This window comes from Telopea speciosissima, chromosome 9 (genome assembly GCF_018873765.1).
Source record: "Telopea speciosissima isolate NSW1024214 ecotype Mountain lineage chromosome 9, Tspe_v1, whole genome shotgun sequence".
NCBI lineage: Eukaryota > Viridiplantae > Streptophyta > Magnoliopsida > Proteales > Proteaceae > Telopea > Telopea speciosissima.
The window spans coordinates 56367769-56395611 of record NC_057924.1 but is presented as its reverse complement, the minus strand read 5'-3'; the positions used below and the strand labels follow the sequence as shown (position 1 = coordinate 56395611).

Genomic DNA, 27843 nt, shown 5'->3' with positions numbered 1-27843 from the left:
TCCCTCCTAAAAATTTCACTTTCCCTAATTACTTTCTTCTCTCACTAGTCACTTGCTACTTCTACAGTTCTACCAATCGCTTTTCCAAATTACCCTTGGAACATTTCTTATACGAAAATTTATAGACAAAAAAACTTTTTTTTTTTTGGGGTAGAAATAGGGAGTTAAAAAAAAAAAGGGGGTTAAAAGTAGAGCGGAAGACTTCTTATTCTCTGGATATTGTTGTGACTCGTGAGCAGATTAGAGATGCAGAAAGCAATTGGTCTTTGCAGGCGTTCATTAGGTCTTATCAGAAGCTTCTGCACTTCTGCCCCTACTTCAAATGCAGCCACAGTAGTACTATCAAAGACACCAAAGCGTAGGAAGAAGAAGAACTTCTTTGAAGTTGCTCAATTTCTTCCTAACTGGGGAGTTGGATATCAAATGGCGAAGAGTCACTGGGTTGAAGTCTCATACCAGATCACGAAGATCAACCTCTACAAGGTTTCTTGTTTCTCTGTTTTTATCCTCTGATGCTCACCTCCATAAACCCCCCTTCCTCCCGGAAGAAACCACCATTTTCATTTATTTTCATAAATTTATCGTTTTTAGGTTTGCATTGTATGGTCTGTTGCAGGATGGACGACATGGTAAGGCATGGGGGATTGTCTACAAAAATGGTGAGTCTTTCTTTCTGTTCGATGATTTTAAATTTCTACAACTGGCATTTCTTATTTTTCTTTGATTCTTGCGGCTTTTGTTTTCGATAGATATAATTGCAGCCTATTGTATTTCTAAAAAGTATTACAGAAGATACGTTTTAAGATTGTTGATCTAATATTTCTTGACAGATTGGTGCAGCCAGTTGCCAGTGGTGGATATGGTCAAGGAAACCAACATTTATTAATAACTAATCTGTACTGTTTGAGGTCTGTAATGTAGCTGGGAACAATCCCTCAAAGATGATCCTAAAACAATGGTTGGATCTGGATCTGCAGAAGAATCCTACTTAGGGTAGGACTCTGGATTAGGGTTTCCTGATCAAGGGATCAATCTCAGATTCTAGGAAAACCAAAGATGTATTGAAAGGATGATCAATCAAAACCAAAAGCAAGCATTAACAGTTAACTATCAAGGTAGAACAAGAAACCGAAACTAGGACTGAAATAGAAACCAGTTCTGAGAATTCCAGTAATTCGAGTAGCAATAGGACTATCAAAACATGATCAAAATCTGATTTTGAAACCGTAGGATGATGTAGAATGAGCTCCGATGTCCAAATCTGAAGTTTGATTTAAGAACTGAGATGTAAACAATGAGAAATAGAAATTTTTAGCTACTAGAACATGAAGAATAACTAAATAGAAAACCTGAATCAGTGACAGATAGACTAGAAGAATGGAGGAATAGATGAACAATATGAAACAAGCATCCCACCTGGAACTGGGCTAACATCCCATCAACCAACCTTAGTATCTCACAAGGGTTGTTGCCTCCCACAACAGAGTATTCTGAATCCCATAGAACATAGAGGCAGCAAAAGCCAATTTTATTCAATAGCAAAATCATAAAGTGCTCTATGGATCTTGCATCAATATGTAGAAACTAAAAGTGTACTCAAAATAGGAAAGGAATATGTACTTGAATAGGGAGGAAAGAAATATAATTGTCTCTTATAACTAAACTCTATCTTAGCTGGTTAGAATAGGTGTCCCACATGATAAATATCAATCCAAAGTAGGAATAGGAGTTCTATTCAGCAAGACTCTATCCTATCCTTAACAACCAGGGAAATAACATCTACTTAATGAAATAAAACACACAAAAAAGTTGTAAAGTAAATCCCATATGCCTACCTCCTACCCATATTTTAGGTGCATTAAAGTTGCCTATTACAATCAAAACCCATTGAACCAAAGGCCCAACACATATAAAACCCCAACTCAAGGCTTATTCCCACTAAAATAAACCCATATCTGTAATTTATCTGCATTAGGGGCTTTTACAATGAATTTCATATTCAACAAATTATTGTCGGAAGCCTGATTGCAACTTTCGAGAAGATTCAAACTATTTACCAGATTAATTTTGTATTTGTGTTTATTTGGCAGAAGGTGAAAAGGTTTTTTACACCACCCACTTAGGGAGGCCTTCTTTATGTCGCACCATGCATATGGCAATTTTAATCATCGGGTAGCTATTGAATGGTCTACACTGGCCACTTGTAAAATTTCAGTGCAAAATTCAATCATATAATCTCCCACGTGTTGGTATTATCCCTCTTCTTTTCAGCTGCCACTTTCTTTTCAACTATTTCTCAAAGGTTGGAATCTCTAATGGATCTTGATAGCTTTATTTCACCATGTGACCTACTCTGTTAAGGCTGAAAATTGATGTGGACAGGGGACCTTGGGGCCTTACCTGCCTTTCCACAAATTTGGACCCCTCATGATTGATAAATGTGGCAGATATTGGGAAATATAGGAACCATTTCCCTATTCAAATGCAAATAAATATGTAGATACTTTAAAGCACACCTATGTTTCAACTATTAATTAGGACATTTGGGCTGGATGATTGTACTGCTGATGGCAGGCAAAAGCAGTCCGATGTGTGTCAGATTCTTATGATGACCCTTATGTAAACCACACACTTAATCCTTTGCTCTATTGGACCCATAGGCTCCATCTTGAATTTTTTCTTGTTACATCAATGATTTTCATTGGAGAAAATGTTCTATATAGTTGTCTAGCGCTTTGCCATTCAACTAGATTATCCATGTGTCTGCACATATGTTTGTTTGTGGTGCATGGAATAAAGTTAATTCCAAACCCCGCTGATGCAGGAAAATTGCTGTAGTGGGCTATTTTATTGGAAATAAGATTTGGGTTGGGACGTTGGGTTACTCATGTATTGGATCTTTGGTCCAATGGATGTCACTTTAATGGGCCTCAAATATGGGTAGAAGCTAGGATTACAAGATTTACCTTTTTAGTTAGTTAAGTTGGAGTTGTAGCTGGTATATGTATTGTTTTTAACTCTTTTATACAATAGGTGATTTCTTCAACCATTCCTCTCTTGCCTTCCCTCTCCTTTTAGTTTTCCTGTTTCAGGTTAGTTTTCTAACTCAACCAACTCTGCACACTCCTGTTTTACCTTCTTCTTTCAGCCTCTTTAAATCATCATAAATCCTTCATTACTTTTTAATTTATTCTGAAATTTCATGATTACGGCTTTGTTATCATTCTTTCTTGAATGTATTGTTAATTGGGTTAAATATGCATGCACCCCCTAAGTAGTCCAATAATTCCACATGCCCCCCTGAGATTCTGACAATTCCACATGCACCCCCTGCTTTTCAAATTAATCCTATTTATGTTCATGCAGTTAATATCAGGCGTTAAATGCTAACGGATCTGACATTGAAGAATGTAATGTACAATTATACCCTTGCTAGGGCATAATTACCACAATGCCCTTATGAGTAGATATACCCATTATCTTCCATTTTTGCACAAAGGAAGAACGAGGAAAGACCAAAATGCCCTCATCTTCTCCAAATCATCATCATCTTCTTCCCCAAATCTTCTCCAAATCATCTTCTCCCGTTACCACAGCACCCTTCCCCTCTCCATCGACTCCCACTGCAACAACACCCCCACCCCTTTTGTTTTCCCTGCTGTTACAGTGAGGAAAAAAAAAACGAAAGAGAATTTCATTTTTTTCTTCCGAGATCGAAGTGAACCCTGATGCTCTAGCCCTGGCCGAGGGAGAGCAACACCTACAAAATTCACAAATCCGCTGCTTCTGTGATTGTGAAGAACTCCCAGTTATTCACAAATCCGCTGCTTCTGGGAAATGCACGAACCGCTGTTAATGCGAGATGGGGTTAATCCTTTATATTCATTTTTGCCCTTTACTGAAATGAGCTCGATTTCAGGTGATCACAAACCATGGCTCGATCCGAAGTTGCCCTTACTTTATCCCAATGCAATGGCTTCAACCTGGGCTTGATCGATCCATCTGTATCGCCTCCCCCATTAGGCCGCTCCGAAGAACTGCCACCATTCTGATTAGCCTCTGCAACTGATGACGGTTTCTCAGATGTGGTTATGTTTGGGCTAGAAATCTGAGGTTCGGTTCTGGGAAATGCATGAACCGGCGTTACTTGGATATTTGTTTCCGAAGGTTTTATTTTGGTTGACATTGCTGGCAGCGGCCTCGACGATTTGCCAATAGCCGAAACCATTCCTCACCATCTCTTTCCCTTCTTCTTCCCATCTCCACCGATTGCAACAAAGGATCGAAACCTTATTTCTTTTTCTTTTTATAAAAGCTAATCTGTAATTGCAGGGAAGTTGCAACTTGAAATTTCAGCAGAGAAAACCCTAAACCTCATGGGAAAGAGAAAGGAATTGAAGAGGTGAAATTTTCCAAACCTCACGGCTTTGTGTGGTGATGATCACACGGGAAAGAGGATGGTGTGGGATGGGGCTGCAGGCGGTGATGGTGTTAATGGTGGGTGGCGGTGGTGGTTGTGGTGGTGGCTGCTGCAATGGTGGGTAGTGGTGGTGGTATTGGGTATCTACATTTGTAAAAGGAAGATGAATAGGGGAAGATGAGGGTAGGGAAAAAATGTCTTTTCAAATTGGGGGGTGTTTAGAAGAAAGGGTAGTTTGGCCAATAAACAAAAATTTTAACGTCTAACACGTGATAGTACGGCATGGACTAAAACATGGATTAAGTGAAAAGCAGGGGGTACCCGTGGAATTGTCAGAATCTCAGGGAGGCATGTGGAATTTTTGGACGACTTAGGGGGTGCATGTGTATTTAATCCTTGTTAATTTCCTGTTTGATGATCATCTATAAATCATCTTTCTTACCTGCTCTGTTTTCCATAATCTATATACCGGACCTATCACACCCCTTAGCTCTTAATGATTTTCTTAGTAAGTTTGGTGGTCAATAGGGCCCATATTATAGGCTACTCGACCTTAGTTTCATGCTGATCTAAGCAGTCCTTGTGAAGATAATAGTTTCCTCTCATATCAGTCTAGTTAGGTTCTATCGAACTATATTTCAAAAACCGATTCTATTTCGATTTATTATTCTCAGTTTCTACCCCTATCTTTTATAAAATTTCACGTGAGTCTCCTGTTGCGCTTGAAATTTGCACCCTTGAGCAGGTTCTATCCCTTGAGATTCACTAGTTGAGTTTTAATGATACCAATCTGCAATACCTGGTCATGGCAAAGTTTCCTGATATAATCAGAACAAGCCAACTCTATAGTTTGCCATAGTTGACTTCCACTAATAATTATTATGTTGACATAGAAAATCTATGATCAAACCCTGAAGTGTTGACCTTGAATTTGTCACAAAAAGCAGCATCTAACTAAAACTGAAGTAGAGAGAAGAGGTAACAGGCAGTTTCTGAGGGCATTTATCCTCCTGACCTTTTCTTTTTGAGATTGTTTCTGTTTTTTTACACGTTGTGTTTGATGTACAGCTCCTTGTGCCCTTCTAATATTTCCATAAGCCCATATATTGTGATCCTTACTGTTTATTCTCCTCATCATGTGACTCATGTCAACTTTTTGATGTATCAGTTGTTATAGAGTATTTTTTTTTCCATAAAGAATTCTTTGTGGTATCATTTCTTTGGATTTACTAATGGTGCATCAAATATTCATGAATGGATAATTTTATGCCTAATTCTCCCCCTTTTTTTTTTTTTGGGGGGGGGGGGGGGGAAGGGGTCAATTGCCTAATTGTTGAGATCGACAAGTTTACCAGAATGCTCATGTTAAGGAAACTTGTATTCTCAAGGATTCTAGAGTGCCATCGACACCTATACTGTAATACAGCACAGATTGCCGAAGCATAAAATGTTATGGGCATATGGTATGCTTTTTGTTCTTTTGGGTTTGAAACTATGAATTGAGCAGAACAAAAATGTTTGCCAAGATTGTGAGCTTGATGTATTCTTCTGTTTTATTTGGCCAAAGTTTTTCTAGATGGGCTTGTAAAGATTCTCCAGTCAGGCACCTATTTCTGCCATGTGGAAGTGTGATTCAATTACGTCTGTAGGACATCTAGAGAATGCCCCTGATTGAGCAGGTGTCGAATTCCAAACTCAAATTCTGTCATAAAACCGTCTTTCCTTCCATTTGCAACCATCCATTTATCAGGATGAACCATTGTACGTACAGCCCTGGATTTTTCAATGCTTTGTTTTGTCTCTTGTCTAACTCCAATTGGGGTGAAACTTGGTATGGTGGGCAGGGGATCGTGGGGGTCTATATGCCCTGTAAATTTCAGCCACATTCAACATGACACATGGCAGATCTAAGTGCCTGTCTAGAGAACCTTTCTAAATGTGCCAATCTTGAAGTTTTACCCCTTTTCTTACCGAGTTTTCAAGTAATTGATCTGACATATCAGCTGATCATGGCAAGACACCATCCCATTTGATATTATGCTGACAGCACATAGCATTGCCCAGAGCTTGGATAGGATTGGGCCAAAATGGGCAATCTAATTTGGATTGGCAAACCTTATTCCTTCTCAATATTGATTTTGAAATCCTTAATGACAATAATGCTTCTGCATCATCTTTGTAAGAGGAGTTACTTGTTCAGATCCAAGGGCCAGTAACTTATATTCTATCATGAGGGGCCTTCTTGGTTTCCTTGTAAAAATACTCAAATCATGAGAGGCCTACTTAACTTTTTATACTATTAATTGAATTTATTCATTATATTTATTTATCTTCCAATTACATTAAGTTGATGCTTTAAAGCATCTCATGCAGGTTTGCCAGCTGCAGATGCTCCCAAAAAAATAAGTGGGGTTCATAAGCGCTGTTGGAGGTACGTTCCAGATTCAAAGAAAGCAACAGAGAACCTACTCAAACAAGAAGCTCAGGCAGCTTGATGTCTCAGATTTGAAGCTTCCAGGTTTTGTCTATTCTTTAATGTATTCATCTTGAATTAGAGGGATCTATGCCATTGTTGCAGAGATCTGTCACGTCTGATGATGAAATTTTTTACACAAAGCCCAACCCATTTATTCTTGGATCCTCAAGTTTCAACACTGTCCTGTGAATTGCAGTTCTTATGATGATTCATTACCGCCACATTGGCTACGCTGGGTGGGTGTGTCACCCATCTCACTGCAAATATCAAACCATAATGGGCATGTTATGTGAGAGAAAGTTGTAATTACAACTGATCTCTAGTACCATGCTATATTGTTATGTTCAAAATTTTGAACCATACTTTGCCTTGTGTAACCTTCTCATATGGGCTGAAAGTTGTAAACAAGATAGGGGTGTTGGGTTTTCTATCCAGATTTTCAGTCGTTTGGGCTGGAACAACCAAATCTGGAAGACAACCAGTTCTTGGAATTCAATGCGAAGTTTGAATCTGAGGTGATCTAATGGTAGCATGGATCTTCTCTTTCTAAGTATTCTGCTGCTATGGATGCTACATCATTGTACCTGCCAGACACAAAATCGAAACTCAACTTTCTGGATATTTCTTCTACCCTATTGTATAATCCAATCATGATTAATAAACATTGGGTCATAAACATTTCATTTCATTTTGGACTTAAGGCGCCCCCCCCCCCCCCCCCTCTCTCCAATGAAATAAAAATCCTATCTATTTTGATGCCCTTATGCACTCTCATTGGCCCTATGCTGATTTAAGTACACCACGTGATCAAACAATAATTTGTTGGTCATATGAAATTATATATATTGAAAGGGAGAGAGCTCCTTGAAAGACAGCATGGCCTTTGCACAATCAGTGAACAGAAACATCAACAAGAATGGGATTTCTGCCTTTCATGGAGACAAGGTGATCATTCTGCGCCCCTCTGTGATTAGGTGCAGCGATGTAACCAGTAAACAATCAAGGGCCGCTCATTTACTCGAATAGGACCCACTGATTACCATTAGAGTCCTCTCATTGGTCGTCCAGATCTACACCCATAGAGGTTAGAGCCTGCTCAAGCATATCCGTCCAAAATCAAATCCAGCCATAAAAGCTGCATCCATGTACCTCTTAGCCGACACCCTTGACTCTCTACCCACAGGCTGGCCACATCCACTAAATCGAGAGCCATCGCCAGTTTCCACTCGCCAGTCGCCGCCTCCAGTATCAAACTTTTTTAAATGGATAAGTCTTCCTTTCAAGCTTCTCACACAGCCACTGTGCCTACCACTATCTCTTTCCTTGAAACCTTATAAATAGATTTCCGTCACTCAACCCACTTATCAGTCTCTCACAAACCTTCTCCCCTCACTTGAAAAACAAAACGCAAAATGATGACATTCTTCTATTCTCTCCCTTCCCTTCTTCTCCTTCTTCTCTCCCTCTTTTCACACCATTGCTTACTTGTAATCTCTGCATCATGCCACGTGGACGATGAAGCTGGCTTATTGGGTTTCAAATCTGGCATTACCGAAGATCCATCGGGCATGCTCACCTCCTGGAAGTCCGGTACCGATTGCTGCACTTGGTCCGGGATTAATTGCCGAGTAAACAACCGAGTCACTACAGTCTCACTTTACGGGCAAACCAACAACCCGAAAAGTTACCTGTCGGGTACAATCTCTTCATCACTATCAAAGGTTCAAAACTTGGACGGAATTTACTTCCAAAACCTCCACAATATCACTGGAGGTTTCCCAAAGGTAATCTTCGATCTCCCCAAGCTGCAATTTGTCTACATCGAGAACAGCAAGCTTTCGGGTCCTTTACCCGCTAACATCGGCCGGCTCACTCAACTTGGTGCTCTGAGTTTTTCCGGAAATCGGTTTTCGGGTCGGATCCCAAGCTCAATTTCTCAACTCACCCAGTTGGGTCAGCTCAAACTTGCCGGAAACCTTCTCTACGGCGAAATTCCTGTCGGGATTCGGCAACTCAAGGACCTGACATATCTGAGTCTCGAACAGAATATGCTTTCAGGAAAAATCCCTGATTTTTTCTCCTCTTTGACCAATCTCCGAATCCTGAGTCTCTCAAACAACAAATTTTCCGGTGAGATTCCAGCGACAATTTCATATCTAGCACCAAATCTTCGTTACCTTGAGTTGGGTCACAACAGACTTACAGGCAAAATTCCAAACTATCTTTCCAATTTCAAACAATTAGACACAGTTGATCTTTCTTCAAACAGTTTCTCAGGTGTTGTGCCCAATAGTTTCAAGAATCTCACCAAGATCTTCAATCTCGACCTCTCTCGCAATCAACTTGTTGATCCTTTCCCTGAATTGAACGTGAAAGGGATCGAATCACTGGATCTCTCTTACAACAAGTTCAAATTAGGTGAAATTCCGAAATGGGTTACTTCATCGACCATCATTTACTCGCTCAAGCTTGCTGGGTGTGGGATTAAGATGAAATTAGACGATTGGAAGCCGGCACAGACCTATTTCTACGACTACATCGATCTGTCAGACAATGAAATCACAGGTAGCCCAGTGGGATTGTTGAACAGCACTGAATACTTAGTGGGATTTTGGGGTTCTGGGAAACAATTAAAGTTCAAGTTGGAGAGTTTGAAAATGCCCAAAACGCTGAAATACTTGAATTTGTCTAAGAATCTGATGTTTGGGAAAGTTCCGGCGAGCATTACACAGCTGGAAAATTTGGATGTGAGTTATAACCATTTGTGTGGGAAGATTCCGGCGAATAAGTTTCCGGCCTCGTCATTTGTCGGCAATGACTGTTTATGTGGCTCTCCCCTTTCTCCATGCAAAGTTTAGAAGATGATAGAACCATAGAATGTGTTTTTTTTTTGTGTTTTTTTGTAAACAGAATATGTGTTGCATACTCAGTTGGACCTTGGTAGCTTATGAATAAAATGTTTGAAACAAGCTGAATTGCAAATCGCAAATTTCATGTGTGGGGTAGTAACTAGTTTGCCTTATATCTTTGTGTCGGTTCATTGGGGTTATTAGATTTGTCTCATGTTGAATTTTCGAGGTTTCTGTCTGTTCTCTAATATTCGTTGACTTCGTTTAGTTGTAAGGAGAATTAAAGGAAAGGGAAGAAAAAATTTTCAAATAAAAAAAGAAACTTTTGTAATCATTACCCCATGTGACACCATGTAATCAGTAACCTGTTCAAGTGTGTCTAATTGTTTGAAATTGGAAAGATAGTTTGGAATTTTGCCTGTAACCTGTCGGCTCAAGTCCGCTCTGCCTCACCCTGAGCCTGAACAGGTCCTAGGCTGGATTTTTCAACCCTGAAGCCTGAAGGCGAGTTAGGGTTGGAATTTTTAGGCCGAGGGTTAGGGTCGGGCTGGGCCAAGGTTGAGGCCTTAAGCTGAGCCCGACCTGGCCCTATATTGAATTATGTTTTACAATTTAGTGTTTATATGTTATAGTTTTTGTTTAGTACTTAATTATTGGGAAGTAGTTTTCCGTCCGGGAATGTGGCCTACGCCAGCACTCCCATGTGTCTATCTCTCTCCTCCTCAAAACAAGGGGGAGAGGTGTCTTTTCATATGGGGAGGAGAGAGATAGACTCATGGGAGTGCTGGTGTAGGCCACACTCCCGGACAGAGAACTTTCTCCCTTAATTATTTATTGGTTTGACCAAAAAAGAACTAATTATTGAACGAAAGTATTAAAATGTTAAGATTGGATTAAGTTTTTTAGCCAAAAAAAAGAGTCTAATAGTCAATTGAATATGAAACAAACCAATGCCCAATCATGCATAGGAGGATGCAAATGGGAAAAAAAAAGGGTCAGTTAGGATCGCAAAAATCAGGGTCAATCAGGACCGGGCTAGGCTAGGCTGAGCCCAACAGGGTTGGACCTGGGCTGAGATATCTCAACCCGACCTAGGGCCGGCTTGGGCTTGGGCTGAGCTAAGAGGTCATAGGGTTGGGTAGGGGTGTTAAAAAAATCTGGCCCAACCCGGCCCTGTTCACCCCTAATTGAAACAGAGAGCATAATTTGTGAATGTATTTGTATTCATCTTAAATCAGTGGGAGATTTTTTTTTTTTTTTTTGCTAAAAAAATAGTGGGATTCAAGTTTCATAATGTAGGTATCGAAGTTGGGATCGGTCAAGGCTGATACCGATCCAGAGCAGTCAAAATCGGTTTTGGATCAGTAAAAAATGATAAAAATCTGTGTTTAACTAGATCAGTAAACATTTTTTGTGTATAGCGCCTCTTCCTCTGCCCAACCCATTTATTTTTGGGGTCCTCAAAGGGTCATGATTGTCCCGAGAGTTGCACTTCTTGTCATGAGTCATTACTGTCCCATCGGCCAAGTTAGGCAGGTCACATGTGGACTTTTATCCTTTCAGGTGTAGTGCACTTTAAAGTGCATCGGACGATGCACTACACTTGTGCATTGGTTTTGTATCCTCCCAAGTGCAGTGGCCACTGTCTGATGCACTTTAAAGGTGCACTGGACAATGCACCACACTTGAAAGGATAAAGATCCGGTCACATGCTCATCTCGTATGTCCAAATATCAACCCAAAATGAGCGAAAATGGTAATTATAAAAATTACCTCTGATCTCTACTACTACAATTCGTAGGCTGCGGCATGTTTAATTTTGAACAATATTTTGCTGAGTCTGAATTCTCTCGATATATAACTAGAGTGATGGAGGGAACTCGATTGTACAACGGAATAATTGATTAGGATATCTCTTGCATTCGAAATCATTGTATAAAAATCATTAATCAAACGGAAAGGGAAATGAGTTACTTCAGAATTGTAAGTGCAGTTTCTCCTCCTGATAATAACTCTTCCTCATCCGAAAAATGCAAGGAATCGATCTCTTCAACTCTTGAACGGATCGAAAACGTCAAAAATTGCACATGCTTATTTTCTCATTTACCCAAATTTCTCAACAACAACAACAAAGTATGGAAAACATAGTTTTAACCAACCAAAAAAAAAATTAGAAAGGGATGAGAGAAAGATGAAAAATAAATAGAGAAGTGAAGAATGAAAGATGAAACATAGTAAGAGAAAAGAAGCACAGCCCAAGTTCTTAAAAACACAACAATGAGAGGAGAGAAATCAATTGGAAGGATCTCTCTTCTTAAACCCTTGCTAATGCCTTACTCCCTCTCCCTTCGTTATTTCTAAATCCCACTAAAGTCAATGTCCAAATTGTGTTTGATTGGAATTCCTAATCCCATCATGTCATGTCCGTGTCCATCTCTTTTGATAGTTTTCTATTCCTAATTTGCTATAATAAGGAGGGAAGCAGTAGAATAGAAAAAAGAATATTTATCTAACATAATTATCACCTAATAATTTTTTAATCTAATTATCTACTAGATAATTAAATTTTATTTTCTAAAAGTATAGATATTCACAATTAATTTTATTAATCACAAATCAACCCTTCCACAAAACAATATCACATAGTGAATTGCGGGACATGCAATTTAATTACTGCCAAATCCCATTTCATTGTACATGTCTGTACCATTACTTTGTGATCATGATCAGACTCCCAAAAAAAAAAAAAAATGAATACATTTTTTCAAAAACTACTATCGATAAATTTATATGAGAAAATATTTTTATAAACAAGTTAGAAAACATAGCACTGGATCCAAATTTCCGTCTATTCATACATAGACACACACACTTTCTCTACTTGATATTCCAATGGCAGTGGATTCCATGTTGAGCATCTCTTTTGTTCACGATACGACATCATGAATTTAGTACACCAATGTGTTGTCCAATGGGCATCAACCATTAGTGTGTCAAAGGGCAAACCAAATTCTACAAAGTAAGAATCTCGTTCCTCAACCAGTACTAGCAGTAACACATGCGAGATTATTACATGATTCAGTTCAATTCACATATCATATGTGTACCCACGTATGTGCCCTGAAATCACCATTCCTAGAAGCACATAATGTGAAGACTTTCTGAATAGGATGTCCAACCCTATCTCTAGTCGAGAACATTTTAGGTAAAAACGTTAGGACAATCATAGCCCGTTAAATAAATATGGGCAAGAGATCTCTACTTGGTCACATGGTCTCTACACAAGCGTCTGGGCCAATGGGTGAGCACTGGGGGTATCTACCTAGGGGGCAGATGCGTCATCTCATGGTGCCCTGTGAGAGGCGTAGGAAACACCACCAAGTAGAGATCTTTTTTCTAATAATTGCCTGAAGGAGCCACCCACGTACCCTTGTTGCCTAGTGATCATCGGGAGCTCTTCTAATCCGAGTCATCTGATTCATCAAATATCACCTGTTGGATGGTTCCAGATAAGAATATGAATCAATCCTTTGTTGTGTCAAGATGATTAAGAGGGGGGGGGATCTTTTTAGCCCTTAAAAGAAAGAAAATCTAAAATAATTTGGATTTGGATCCTCTGCAGCCTAGGCTTGAACGACCATCTTCCTGCGCTCAACCCACAAGCCGCCATGTGGATTTTATAGCAATCTAATGGTTGGTAGACGACATTTTTTATCCTGTTCCAACACCCTTCTCTCTCTCTCTCTCTTTCTTTTGTCACCTGCAACTTTCTTCCTCCCCAGCCACTTGCAACTTTCTCTCTCTCTTTTGATGACGACTCGGGCTGCTCTCAATTCATCATCTTCCGTGATGGTGAGCATGAGGAAGTGTTGGAGAGAAAGGCATGGTAGGGGACAATGAAAATGTTGGAGACTATACCTTGATTTTCCCAAAAGGTTAGGTTACACGAATTCATCATGCAAGTTGCTGGTTTGGTTGGATCTGCGATCTGGATCATCTTGGATTGGATCGACTAACCTAATTAGCAAGTGAGTTAATCTGTAGGAATTAGGATCAGAGATCACTGGTTCTACCGATCTAATTCTTATTTCTATTCCTTAAACCCCCTGTTTGAATTTTAAATGATTTTAAAATTAAAGATTTAAAATATTATTTTATTTTATAAAAGGTGTGTTAGACAGTTGAGTTCTTTCCGAATAGACACCTAAATAGCCAATGAATGTACTAATTAGAATACTTGTTGGATTGGCTAACAAACAAGTCTTGTGAGAATAGACATGATTTGTGACATCTTTTGAATACATCTTTTAGTAGTGTCTCTTTCTCTCTTATATAAAGAGAGGAGGTTTTGCTCATTGATCTAACATTGTTTTAAAGCAATCTTAAATATTGTTTTCTTTTCAATAATAGTTTGTCTCTGTCAATGAGCAGTTAATGAGTATAATCTTTAGACACTGCCCAATTAGTAATCACACTTGGAGTGTTGTCAATTGTGATTGGATTGTTTTATCTTGAAAGTGAGAACGTAAGGTCAATCCAATCTGATCATATTTAGGGCGTTCAACTATCTTAAGGACAATACCTTAGTACGACTAAACTAAAGTACGTGTTTGCTGATTCAAGTGATACAAGAGGAGGTATATTGATCCTGTCAATTCCCACTTCAACTTCTAAAAGGATATTTCGATGACATACAATGTGCCATACAAACATATAAGTCTAATACTTTTGGCCATCCTATTATATTTACAACGACTACCCCTATCATCCTATCATAAACAAGAAATTATAGGTCCGAAGAGTGAATCATCTCTCTCCATTGAAACGTGCAAGTATGAAATTATGAAAAAGAACGTTGCACTTTCAGAAACAAGAATGCACAAAATTATCGTCCCACTCCCACCCCCCAATAAAATAAAAATCCTATCTATTTTGATTCCCTTGTGCACTCTCATTGGCCCTCGCTCTAGTTTAATACCACACGATCAAACAACAATTTCTTGCCCATATGAAATTATATATATTGAAAGGGAGAGAGAGTTCCTTGAAAGACAGCGTGGCCCCTGTATACTCAGAGTGAACGGAAACATCAATAAGAATGGGATTTCTATCTTTCATGGAGATGGAGGCGATCATTTTGTGCCGCTGCGGCATATACTGTAATCAATCAAGGGCCGCTCATTTACTTGAATAGGACCCACTGATTACCATTGGAGTCCTCTCATTGGTTGCCCACGTCTAGATGTATAGAGATTCGAGCATGCTCAAGCAGATCCATCCAAAATCAAATCCAGCCATAAAAGCCGTGTGTCCATGCACCTCTTAGCCGACACCCTTGACTCAACCCACATCCACTCGCCACGTATATCGAGACGCCATCGACAGTGGCCACCTCCATGTCCAACTTTTTTAAATGGATAAGTCAAAGGTCAGATTTATCAAAAAAGATAAGTCAAAGGTCAACCTGCTCACACAGCCACTGGCCCACTATGCCTACCACTATCTCTTTCCTTAAAACCTTATAAATAGATTTGTCACTCAACCCACTGATGAGTCTCTCACCAACCTTCTCCCCTCACTTGCAAAACAAAGCCCAAAGTAATGGCATTATTCCACTCTCTCCCTTTCCTTCTTCTTTTTCTTCTTCTCTCCCTCTTTTCACACCATTGCTTACTTGTAATCTCTGCATCATGCCACGTGGACGATGAAGCTGGCTTATTGGGTTTCAAATCTGGCATTATCGAAGATCCATCGGGCATGCTCACCTCCTGGAAGTCCGGTACCGATTGCTGCACATGGTCCGGTGTAGAGTGCCGAGAAAACAACCGAGTCACTACAATCTCACTTTATGGGCAAACCGACAACCCGAAAAGTTACCTGTCGGGTACAATCTCTTCATCACTATCAAAGGTTCAAAACTTGGATGGAATTTACTTCCAAAACCTCCAAAATATCACTGGAGGTTTCCCAAAGGTAATCTTCGATCTCCCCAAGCTGAAGTACGTCTACATCGAGAACAGCAAGCTTTCGGGTCCTCTACCCGGTAACATCGGCCGGCTCTCTCAACTTGGTGCTCTGAGTTTTTCCGGGAATCGGTTTTCGGGTCGGATCCCAAGCTCAATTTCTCAACTCACCGAGGTGACTCAGCTCAAACTGGCCAGAAACCTTCTCTACGGCGAGATTCCTGTCGGAATTCGGCAACTCAAGAACATTACATATCTGAGTCTCGAACAGAATATGTTTTCAGGAAAAATCCCTGATTTTTTCTCGTCTTTCGCCGATCTCCGAATCCTGAATCTCTCAAGCAACAAATTTTCCGGTGAGATTCCAGCGACAATTTCATATCTAGCACCAAAGCTTCGCTACCTTGAGTTGGGTCACAACAGACTTACAGGCAAAATTCCAAACTTTCTTTCCAATTTCAAACAATTAGACACACTTGATCTTTCTTCGAACAGTTTCTCAGGTGTTGTGCCCAAGAGTTTCAAGAATCTCACTAAGATCTTCAATCTCGATCTCTCTCATAATCAACTTGTTGACCCTTTTCCTGAATTGAACGTGAAAGGGATCGAATCACTCGATCTCTCTTACAACAAGTTCAATTTAGGTGAAATTCCGAAATGGGTTACTTCATCGACCATCATTTACTCGCTCAAGCTTGCTGGGTGTGGGATTAAGATCAAATTAGACGATTGGAAGCCGGCAGAAACCTATTTCTACGACTACATTGATCTGTCAGACAATGAAATCACAGGTAGCCCAGTGAGTTTGCTGAACAGCACAGATTACTTAGTTGGATTTTGGGCTTCTGGGAATCAATTAAAATTCAAAATGGAGAATTTGAAAATGCCCAAAACGCTGAAATACTTGAATTTGTCTCGGAATCTGATGTTTGGGAAAGTTCCGGCGAGCATTTCACAGTTGAAAAAGTTGGATGTGAGTTATAACCATTTGTGTGGTAAGATTCCGGCGAATAAGTTTCCGGCATCGTCATTTGTCGGCAATGACTGTTTATGTGGCTCTCCCCTTTCTCCATGCAAAGTTTAGAAGATGATAAAACCATAGATTATGTGTTATCCGTTCTGTTTTGTTTATTTGTCTCTCCTCTCCCTCCATTCATACTCAGTTGGACCTTGGTAGCTTATTAATGAAGTGTGAAACAATCTGAATTGCAAATAGCAAATTCAATGTGTGGAACAGTAACTAGTTTACCTTATATCTTTGTATCGATCCGTTGGGGTTATTGGATTTGTCTCATACTGAATTTTCGAGGTTTTTGTCTATTCTTTAATCCTCCTTAAAACAGAGCATACTTTGTGAATGTATTTGTATTAATCTTAAAACAATGGAATTTTTTTTTTTTTTTTTTGCTAAAAAAATTCTGTGGGATTCAAGGTATGGCCAAAACCGATCGGCATGATCAAAATCGTTTTTGGATCGATTAAAAATGATCAAAATTCGGGAATCACTAGCTCTGTCAAAATATTATAAAATACTAAAAATCGATAGGGATCAATCAAATATTCAAAAAATGGGTCAACATCACCAAAAATTCGATCATAATATCTAAAACAAATATCGAATCGGATCGACCAATCCATTTGAGTTGACCGATCCACAATACAATCCAGGAATACCTTGTTAGGTCGATCTAACGTCAAGATCGGCCTCGACCATTATCGATTTGATCCAACCAATATCAGCCCACTTGGATCTAGACCAATTAATTTAGAAATCTTTGTTTGATGAACACATAATTCCAACATAGAATACTAAATGCATAAGGAGAATGTAAAACCTTGATCAAGATCGAGGACCACTGACTTTTGGACTGAGATATATAGTCAAAGGGATAGGTTTTTTCTACACTCTCCATTTTTGGAGTTTAAAAATCTACCACATGTGACATGTTGATTGGATGGCAAAATTTGTGGTCAAATTATCCATCACCTTGACTCATGTAGTGACTTTCAGCCCAAAAGCATTGCACCATGTGCCACAATACATGGGACGTCAATCTTGATCAAGAGTAAAGCTTTCTTCATTTTTTTTGGTTATGGATGGCATATAAGCCACTAGGGATTGACCCCCCAACTCAAGGAAGGACGGCCAGGGGTGAGGGAAGGGAGGGGGGAATAACATCAAGATCCAACAGGGACGGGGCAGGGGAGAGTTGAACAAGCAACCTCTTTTTGGACTAACAGAATTTTTTTTCTGTCCTGTTCCTTGTCCGGTACAGTGGTTCAGTTCCAATCAAAGGGAGGCAGAAATGACATTTTAATCTCCCTTTGACAGTGTGTTCGGGCAGGGGGTTAGATCATCATTTCTGTCTTCCTATGAGTGGAACTGGACCATTTTACCGGGCAGGGAATAGGAGAGGATAATGATCCCTTAGGCCAGTGCTCTATTACACTAGAAAACTTCGTAAACTCGACACAGATATTGTTCTCATCTTTTAGGAGTGCTTCTGATGTTGTGTCTTGCCTCCCCTATCTCCTCTAGCTACTTCGTTTGATCACCATCTTCTTTCCTCTTATCCTCTTATGTCTACGCCCCCAAACACCTCATTGTTCTCATCTTTTAGGAGTGCCTCTAATATTGTTTTGTAGTAAGAATTGGTAAGGAAGTCAGAGATATCACACCTCATGTGAGATCGATCCTAGTGATTGAATCTAGACACTACTTTGGAATCTTTTGAGTGGAAACTAGACCTCTAGTTGAAGATCCTTGGATCAGAATCTGATATAATGATAGACTCCAAAAGAATACAATTACGGAAATTAACAGAACCAACAGAAATAATCCCATCCATATTGAAAATAAATGCATGATATATGTGATATAATAAGAAACTTAATTACCCGAAGGAGACACCCAAGTACCCTTGTTGCTTAGTGATGCTCTGGAGGAATTCTTCTATGACTTTTCAATTATCACCTGTTGGATGGTTCCAGTTAAGAATATGAATATATCATTTGTTGTGTCAACATAATTAAGATAAAAAAAAAAGAAAAAAAGAAAAATAGAGAAGTTTCTCTTTAATTTACCCCATAAAAGAAAGAAAACCCAAAATAATTTAGGACATGCATGGATTTTATCTTTAGTAAAGTTAATTTGATGAGGAACAAGTAATAATAATAATAATAAAAAATTAAAATTTCTTGTTTAGAGATGTACATAATATATAGTAGAGAAGAAAAGTAAGAGACGATCAAAGATAATTTAAGGCCAAATGTTCTCTGTGCCGGGGCGCAGGCTGCACCCAGACACATGGGGGTTTGTGAAATGACTACCCTGTCCCCCTGAATGGCAGGCTCATGTGTCTGGGCGCAGGCTGCACTGCGGCAAAGAGAACATCAACCCATAATTTAATTACCGCACCTTGACTCTTTGTTGTAGGTGCAACTTGTCATTTTGGTCATCCCACTCCAACGCATTGAACCATTGTTCTTGTACCATAATTTCCCTCAGTTCTGTCGCGATTGTTCGTGGAGTCGCAGGGAGCCTTTTTAATTTGGGGCATTGCTGGGTAACCAAGCATCGTGAATGCTCGAATAGTAATCAATTTTAGATCCAACATCGGATCATTTACTAATCAATCGGTCCATTTTGGGCTTTAACCGATCGGTACCAATCGAGCTTATTGGTGCAGGCCAAGTTTTGGTACCCCTAAATTAGGTTATATGAGAAGTGCCTCTTTTTTTTTTTTGTTAAAAGGGAGCTTATATATTATACCTTACAATAACAGAATTACATTCGCAGGTATTTCTTCCCCACAGCATCACTCTGCACTAGATGTGAGAGAGCAGCTGGGAGGGAATCTACACAAAGAGAAACCTCCTAAGAGGATTGCAAAAAATTCGCTAAGAAATCTGCACAACAGTTAACTTGTACATGGTGGGCAAAAACAAGCCATCTCACATCCCATGCTATTTGAAACGACCCAACAACCATTTGAATGGCAACCATCGAGTCTGACCTTACTTGAACATGGGAAAGGCTGAGAACCCGAGACTTGGTAAGACCACATCTGATGGCCAATAGCTCCATGCGTATAACACTTGTATCAATACACCCACCTGCAACTGCAAACAATGGTCTCCCCAAGTGGTCACGACCAATGGCACCATACCCACTTCGTCACTAACGTACCGAGCCATCCATTTGGGAAGCGCCTCTTGATGTGGTGGTGGCTGCCAAATGCCAATCATAGTGGAGCCCCCCCCCCCCCCCCCAAATCGGATGCTTGACATCAAGGTTTTTTTTTAAATATACTTGACATCAAGTTATTCACTCATTGACCCCCCTTGGCCACCCTCTTGGGATGCCATCCTAGTGGCCTATGGGCCTTGTAAGGAATGATCAAAAAAGAATAAAAAAAAAATTTAACTATTTCTAGAACTATTTAAACCTCGGAAAAAAGGCGTACTCAGTATTTTTTTTACACCAAGTCGAATGAACATAAGAAAGTTTGAGTGAATAAGAATTTTATTGCACTCAGGAATGCTTGGATAAAACTTGCATGCTCGGTTGCTTGATGGATGCTTTTGCCAAAGCCACACCTATTTATAGGCAACCAATTCTACAAAGAATCCCTAGAATCATTACAAATGTCCCCCATCCAATGGTTAGAAACATTCTAGCCAAGGACCCTAGAACATTCCCACCTCTTTAGTGGATAATTCTAAAAACCTCTTATTGTGTTTGGTATTTGCAAGCATGGTTCGTAATTTTGGATCGGATCGGCCGATATAGTCTGGATCGGATCGGTATCGGTCGAGGCCGATCCCAAGATTAGACCGATACAACAAGGTTTGACTGGATTGATCGATCTGCTCCGATCCAACTGAATATTTTTTTATTTTTCAAAAATTTTAACTTTTTGTTTTAGTTTTTTATATTATCTTGACCAATATCGACTGATACTAACCGATACCAACCGATATTGATCGATCTGATTCAGATAATATCGGCCAATCTAATCCCAAGATCACAACACCGACCAACTCTGCCGATACATGACCTGATCCATAAAAAACGATTTTGGGGGGTTTTTTGACCGATTCTAACCGATTCTGACCGATTTGTACAGATCCAATCCCAATCCGAAAAAGGTTTCAGCCATGACCGATCCCGAGTCCGATACCTAGATTTTGAACCTTGTTTGCAAGTAATCTCTAAAGCTTTCTAGCTTCCAAAGGTTTCTCAAGTCTCTCAAATTCCCACATAATGGTCAAAAGCTCTAGATAATGAACCCATGCTTAGCCCAATAGCCTAAGTTCATGGACTTTGTGGTTGGCCCATGTCACACAACCCACAACCAGAACCAGTTAGTTTTACCTGTTAGGCCCACACACCTCTTCACATTTTTTTTTCTTCCTGGTTTGGTAAGACCGTAACACCCCTTCACTCTCCTTCTTGGAGGGAAAGTCGTTCAAAATTTTCACATGTGGCCGAATTTATTTCGACGTTTTTACACGTTTTGACTGAACTCTGAAGTTTGTCAGATTTGATTATCTTCTGCAGCGACTTCTCTGTATTTTTTATTCTTCTTCTCCTCTTATAATCTTTCGCTTATTTGCTTTGAATAGTCTCTTCCTGAAAGTCAATTGTGCTTCTAGGTTTGTAGGAATTCGATTTTTCCCCTATCTACAAAGAAAAGGAAGAAGATGACACAGTCGAGCAGTAATAGCAGTAGCGGAAGCGGCATAGATTTCCATATACCTGTTGAGATCTTATCTGTGATTCCAACAGATCCATACGACCAGCTCGATTTAGCGAGGAAGATCACATCCATGGCGATTGCGTCTCGGGTGTCGAAGCTGGAGATGGAATCTGGTTGGTTGAGGCAGAAGATTGTGGAGAAGGATCGGTTGATTGTCGAACTTGAAGAGAAGATTTTAAGGCTGGAGGAGGCGTTTCGGGAGACTGATGAGCACTTGAGGATTGTCTTGGAGGGGAATGTAAGGGTTTTGTTTTGTTGAAATTTGGTAACTGGTTTTAATGAAATGAGAATTTGAATCCATGTTTAAACTTATTTAATTTATATATTTTTTTTGGGTGTGATGGTCATTGTTTGTGACGAAGAGAGGAATTGAATTGATGAGGATTGATTGTTTGGTAATTGTTTATAGGCTAAGCTGTCGAAGGAGCGAGATTCTCTAGCTTTGACCGCGAGGAAACTGAACCGGGATTTGTCTAAGGTTGGATTTTTATTTTAGATTTTTTGGAACCTGAGATCTTGATTTGGGGATACTTCTCAATTCTTCCTTCTCAATAGCTCATATATATCCAACTTAACTCAACCAAGCCTTTTCCCAGAAAATGGGTGTCAGCTACATGTGTTCTGTTCCGCCATTTAACTCTATTTAAGGTCATGTCAGTTCATAAGCAATATAGGTCATTCTCACTACTTCTATTCAGGTCAATATAGCTCATATATTGAAGAATATGAATTTCTACTTACGATCATCACAAATTGAATTATAATCAAATTTCTTTGGGTTGGTTGCCTATGTTCGTTATTGGGGATTACACTATTCGAACAATTACAAATTCCACTCAAATAAAAATAGCTACGGGGAAACTCCTTGATTAAACAATGATTACCAATTACTAAGGTTCGGTTTTGATCTAAAGGGGCTCATATCCTTTGATTTGAGTATTTTTACAGTCTTTTATGTAAACATGCACCATAAACCTGTTGGAGTTGGGAAACAACCTTCTCTTTCCGATGTGAGCAACGCATGAATACGGTATGTGCAAGATCAACAAAAACTAACAAAAAAGAAACAATCACACAAGAGACGGGATTTACGTGGTTCAGCAATACCGCCTACATCCATGGAGTGATTCAATCTTCCACTAAGAACAAGAGAAGAAAAATAGTACAACCCTTGCGATTTGATACCCAAACCCAAGACCCTTGTACACCCTTTCTCTCTTCCCTTTCTCACTTAGCCACTCACTCACTCACCTCTTCTTTCTCCCTTTATCCCTTGGTGTCTCTACACCCCTTTCTTCTTGCTTTCTTCTTCTTCTTTTGGCACTTTCTCTCTCCTTAGAGAAAACCCATTAATTCTCTCTCCTCTATCTTGTTGGAGAAGATTTGAATTCCTCTCTCCTTAGAGAAAGCCCACTCACACTTCTTCCAAAGAGACTCTTTAAAGACTCCACCATGCTTAATGTCTTCAACTACCAAACCGTTTTCACTTACTTGGAAGTTCCAACATTGTGAAAACTCTACTCCTCCACTTGAAGGCTCTTTACCTCCCATTCAAATGGACAACCCAAACTTGACCATTGAATCAACCCATCAACCTGTCTAGATAAAAGCCACCAAACCCAACAAAATCATGGTGTTGAGCTTCTTCCATGTTCCTCAATTCTTTGGTCTAGCCTACAAGGCTACAACTATCTAAAGTCTGTGCCCATTCATGGATGTAGAAAGTTAAGGATATTTGAGTAGTTCAAACCGATTAATTCCGAGTGCAGGGCATATAAAACATATAAGAGTGAATAGAGTACCATAAATGTCATCCTATCTTCAATGTCAAGGTTGAAACTTTGAGAAAGAATAATTGTGCGTATTGATTACTCAACTTTTTAACTCCCTAACAAGCTATAATTGCTACATTAATGGAAACTCACATCTCCTTGTTAATGATTCAGATGAAGTTTACATTAGGTTCTGTATTTATTTATTCAATTGGAGTTCACTTGGAGAATGTGGAAAAAAAAATCCAGGAAAGAAATGTAACAGTCTCTAATCATGGAGATGTTTTACCTCTATGAGACTTGCTAATTTTTTAGGCTCTCTAACTTAAAACTTAAAAGTACATGTTTCCATGCAGCATGGGCTTGGTGATACTCCTATTGTATAGTTAGTGCCTGGTGGGTCATGAACTATTGATGATTACGATGAGAGCAGTTTGAAAGGCAGCTGATGAAGAAGGAGAAACATTAGTATGAGAATGCCACTTGGCATAAATTGATAAGAGTTTTTTTTTAATAATTATTTTTAATTTAATTTAATTTTATTGAGTTGGAGATTCAATATCGATGTAAAACATTAGTGATTGACTAACAAGCAAGGTATGATGGTTGGAGGGAGAATGATGGAGCAGTAGCCTATTAGAAGAAGATGATTGAACCTAGAGATTGGTGGGACTTCAAATTTTTTGGCAGAATTACATATTATACCTGCCTTTTAAGCAACCTGTAGAGGGCGGGCCTTGGTGCAATGGTAAGGTTGCTTCATTGTGACCAAGTGGTCACGGGTTCGAGTCTGGAAACAGCCTCTCTGTGAAAGCAGGGTTAAGGCTGTAGACATTATGACCCTCCCCAGACCCTGCAGTGGCGGGAGCTTTGTGCACTGGGAACACCCTTTTAAGCAACCTTTAATTGGATAGTTAGGGGGTAAAAATATTGGTTACAGCAACAAAATTCACCAATGTTCACAACAATTATCCATACCCTTTGATCATAATACATATGATGCCTATTGACAGCAAAAATATCGAAGCATGCTGCTGCAAGTTAGAGGAATCAAGCTTAGCAAGTTTCCAGCCCCACCAAAATTTCCAATGTGTCCTGCAAGCTATGGAGGCAGAGACCTTTCAAGGTTCTGGCTGAACTGGCTGGTCTTTTGATGGGTTGGATTCATTTCTTCTTAGATTTCTTGGTTGAAGTCCTAGAGTATCTTGGACTGATTTGAACGAACTGCTGTTTTTTCATTATTTCTTTCTGTTAATAAGGACAATATGATAATTCATTATTAGTTTCTAAATTAGGCATATTTTGTTTTATAACAGGGATTAATTATTTATTTGATTATTAATGTATGTTAATGTCTTTTCTTTCTTTGGATTAGTCACGGCTGATCATTTATAACAATTACAATTTAAAAGCAAAGAAAAGATATTTTAAGTTCTTATTTTTCTTTAGAACACAGAGTAAATCCTTCTTGTTTTGGCAGTTGGAGACGTTCAAGCGGCAATTGATGCGATCACTTAGTGAGGATAATTCATCTGTAAGATTACTGAATAAGTCTGTCAGTTCTAAATATGTGCACGTGTGATTGTGCGTGGGGTTAAACGCAATTTTGTATGCTTGTCTGTTAATCTCTGTGTGATTTGATTTGTTTATAAGTCATATTATGCTTACGAATACTAAATCAAAAGTTGAGTTCTCTTTTTTTTTTGTTTTAGCAGCAAGCTGAAACTGTTGATATAGGAACATGCGATCAGTTAGTTGCTAAACCTTATTCCTTGAAGGGTATATTTACATCATGAAGCTTTTATCTGCTGCAATTTTTAGCAACAGTTTTCATTATATTTGTGGGTCTGCATACATAGTTTTCTTGATGCCATCTTCTGGCTCAGATGATGGAACAAATGGGTCCACGACACCACATGTTGTTAGTGGCTCTACAGAAGCGGAGAACCTGAATAACGACGGTATGCTGATAGACTTAATGTTAGTTGATTAATGCTGTTGATGTGATCGTGCATACTCATGATGTCTCTCAAGCTGACTACTGGTTTGCAGCCATCAGATATGCCAGGAATAAATATTCTTTGACTCCATACATCACCCCACGCCTAACTCCTACCAGAACACCAACAGTGATCTCCTCAGGTTGCTCTCCGAAAGGGTACTCTGCTACTGGATCTCCAACGATGACATCCGGTATCACATCACCCACAAAATCCCACCTTGAAAGACGATCTACATTTTCATCATGGTACCCATCAAGCCAGCAATCCTCCGCAGCAAGCTCTCCCCCTAGTGGACGCCCATTGCCAGGTTTCTTACAACTTTAATTTTATAATGCTTGTTACCATGTATTGTTGCTATCATCATTGCATTTTAAAAGCTGCTATAGGTACAAGGGCAACTTTCTGCATTTGTAGGATAGGGAAAACATAACATTTGATTGTCATGAACAATGCTGATGCAAAGTTCTTTGGTTCCTTGATATGGATGCTCATCTATATTCCCAGTGCTTAATGTACATTCGCCCACTGGAGTGGTCATGGCCAAACTACATGGTGCTGATGCTTGTAATGATCTGGACTTCTGACCATTTGATTTCCTTGGAATGGTTAACACTGAACAGAATATGGGTGGCATTTCAAGAAGCACTTGGTAGCCCTATATAATTGAGTTATCTATGTGGTCTGTTTTGAGGACATAGCTCATCCCAAATGTGTCCCATTAATTGGATGCTCTCCATTAATACGTACAAACCAAATGATGTGAATGGCAGTGTTGCTAATGTATTATGCCATGCTGTTCTTCCTTTACTGTGTATGGTCCATAGTTGTCACGTCGTCACAGCGATCCAAGTCGGTGGAGGGGTGTCATGTCGATATATCGACATGTCGCCCACCATGGCGTTGCCATGGCGATCATATCGACCATGTTTTATTTTCTATTTTCTCTATTTTTAATGTCATTTAGTATTCTATAATATATACCCTATAACATCAAAAATTAAATGAAAGTGTACTACTAATCTACTATGGTTTAATTCATGAAAGTGTAATATCCATTAGTGTATATGAAATCATGGATTATCAAATAATTGATAGCAATAGTCTTGCTGATAATAAAGTTGAAAAATCATGAGTTGAGATATGATTCATATGAAAGTAACTACAAAAGTAACAAAACAAAAAAAGAATTACAAGAATGTAATTTATATTGAGTGAATAAAGCTACTAAACAACCCATCTAAATAAATAAAAAAAATTGCTGATGTGAATGTGTGATTGTGTATTAGTCAATAGTGTATTAGTGTTTTTTGTTTGATGTTTTTTAAAATTTTTTTTATGTTAAGGAAAAAACATTAAAATAAAAAATGGTTTAAAAAAATTAAGTTTTATAATTTGAAACAACCATGTCGCCTGATATGGCCATATGTCGTGGTATGGCGTCCATGGTGGCGCCATGGCGACGACATGGAGGCCATATCGGTCGATATTCTTACATCGTCCATATCGGTGGTCGATATGCCCACTTCTCCAGCGATATGATGCCATGGCGTCGATATGGCGACGCCATGACAACTATGGTATGGTCTATGTGTGAATCACAGTTATTTGGACCTGCATCTAATTACTTATTGTTTATTTCATTTGTAAAACTTTAGCACGAACTCCTCGAATTGATGGCAAAGAGTTCTTCAGGCTAGCCAGGTCAGTATTCATATATCTAGTTCTCTGATTAATAACATAAAATGGAAATGATATTTGCGTTTCTAAAGATTGTTTTTGGGTACTGGAATCCATCCAGGACTCGTCTCTCATATGAACAATTCAAAGCATTTCTAGCCAACATTAAGGAGCTTAATGCTCATAAACAATCACGAGAGGTATTCTGCCTTTTGACTCTTCCATTAACAAGTCCCTTTTTCTTCTTCTGTCTTTGTTTTTTCTCAGTTGCGTATTTTGCTTTTGGGTATTGACTGAACAAAGCAATGGTTACTTTTTCCATTCAGGAAACCTTAGAGAAGGCAGAAGAGATATTTGGAACAGATAACAAAGATCTTTACTTATCTTTTCAAGGGTTGATTAACCGCAGCACACATCAGAGCTAATGTACTTTCTCATGGATCATGATATTAGGTTTTCTTATCCCTTTTCTCTCTTCCCCTTGGAATTTATCTTTTGGATATTTTAAGCTTTTAATCCTGTGAAATACAGTTTGTAATGGTTGGGTGTTGATCTCCATGTCTTGAAATCCTGTGGGAATGTTAGAGTTGAGATGTAATAGGTAGGCTTCAAATAGAAGTGGCGATCCTTGACAGTTGACCCGACACCTACCGCTTGCCCTAACTTTGTCATCTAATACATTGGCTGATCTCCAGCATGAGAAGTCAGATCAGGTATTAAACTGGTTGGAATCAGCGAGGGCTGCGGATCTGGTGGACTATTGTGCTCCATTGGCTTTAGCCCAAACCAGTCTAGCTTCCCTGGTTACTTGCCTAAACCTCCATAACCTACCCAAACCTTCTTGATAGTCCAATTCAGATGTTTGTATTATGGTTGACATTGTTTATTTTGTATAAAGGTTGACGGAAAATTATAGCTGAA

General features: G+C 39.2%; 4 protein-coding genes and 1 long non-coding RNA gene across 9 annotated transcripts; 4 read left to right on the top strand and 1 right to left on the bottom strand.

The window, feature by feature from the left end:
- Nucleotides 1–19: 19 nt before the first annotated feature.
- LOC122639815 lies at nucleotides 20–21506 on the bottom strand. Its single transcript, XR_006329576.1, has 3 exons — nucleotides 21399–21506; nucleotides 12066–12077; nucleotides 20–35 (listed from the first exon to the last, which is right to left on the bottom strand). It is a non-coding gene; the product is annotated as an uncharacterized LOC122639815 (long non-coding RNA).
- Nucleotides 215–17091, top strand: LOC122639814. 2 transcript variants are annotated; one of them, XM_043832804.1, is made up of 6 exons: nucleotides 215–483; nucleotides 617–659; nucleotides 3377–3382; nucleotides 6800–6922; nucleotides 9962–9976; nucleotides 17008–17091. In XM_043832804.1, exons 1-4 carry the CDS (start codon nucleotides 247–249, stop codon nucleotides 6913–6915), a joined length of 402 nt encoding a protein of 133 aa, XP_043688739.1. In that variant the 5' UTR covers nucleotides 215–246; the 3' UTR covers nucleotides 6916–6922; nucleotides 9962–9976; nucleotides 17008–17091. The 2 variants fall into 2 exon arrangements, with proteins under 2 accessions (XP_043688739.1, XP_043688738.1); XM_043832803.1 differs by lacking the exon at nucleotides 3377–3382 and having other exon boundaries at nucleotides 216–483; nucleotides 6794–6922.
- Nucleotides 8306–9804, top strand: LOC122639811 (DNA damage-repair/toleration protein DRT100-like). Its single transcript, XM_043832797.1, has one exon. The coding sequence runs from the start codon at nucleotides 8309–8311 to the stop codon at nucleotides 9752–9754; it is 1446 nt and encodes a 481-aa protein (XP_043688732.1). The 5' UTR covers nucleotides 8306–8308; the 3' UTR covers nucleotides 9755–9804.
- Nucleotides 15304–16833, top strand: LOC122639809 (LRR receptor-like serine/threonine-protein kinase GSO1). Its single transcript, XM_043832796.1, has one exon. The coding sequence runs from the start codon at nucleotides 15347–15349 to the stop codon at nucleotides 16790–16792; it is 1446 nt and encodes a 481-aa protein (XP_043688731.1). The 5' UTR covers nucleotides 15304–15346; the 3' UTR covers nucleotides 16793–16833.
- On the top strand, nucleotides 21400–27843 carry LOC122639813 (uncharacterized protein At4g15545-like). 4 transcript variants are annotated; one of them, XR_006329575.1, is made up of 11 exons: nucleotides 21400–21708; nucleotides 21880–21948; nucleotides 24723–24776; nucleotides 24955–25021; nucleotides 25129–25203; nucleotides 25295–25552; nucleotides 26901–26946; nucleotides 27044–27122; nucleotides 27249–27375; nucleotides 27524–27577; nucleotides 27624–27843. XR_006329575.1 is itself a non-coding variant. In XM_043832802.1 (10 exons), exons 1-9 carry the CDS (start codon nucleotides 21415–21417, stop codon nucleotides 27345–27347), a joined length of 1038 nt encoding a protein of 345 aa, XP_043688737.1. In that variant the 5' UTR covers nucleotides 21400–21414; the 3' UTR covers nucleotides 27348–27375; nucleotides 27508–27843. The 4 variants fall into 4 exon arrangements, 3 of the variants coding, with proteins under 3 accessions (XP_043688737.1, XP_043688736.1, XP_043688734.1); XM_043832802.1 differs by having other exon boundaries at nucleotides 24958–25021; nucleotides 27508–27843; XM_043832801.1 differs by having other exon boundaries at nucleotides 27524–27843.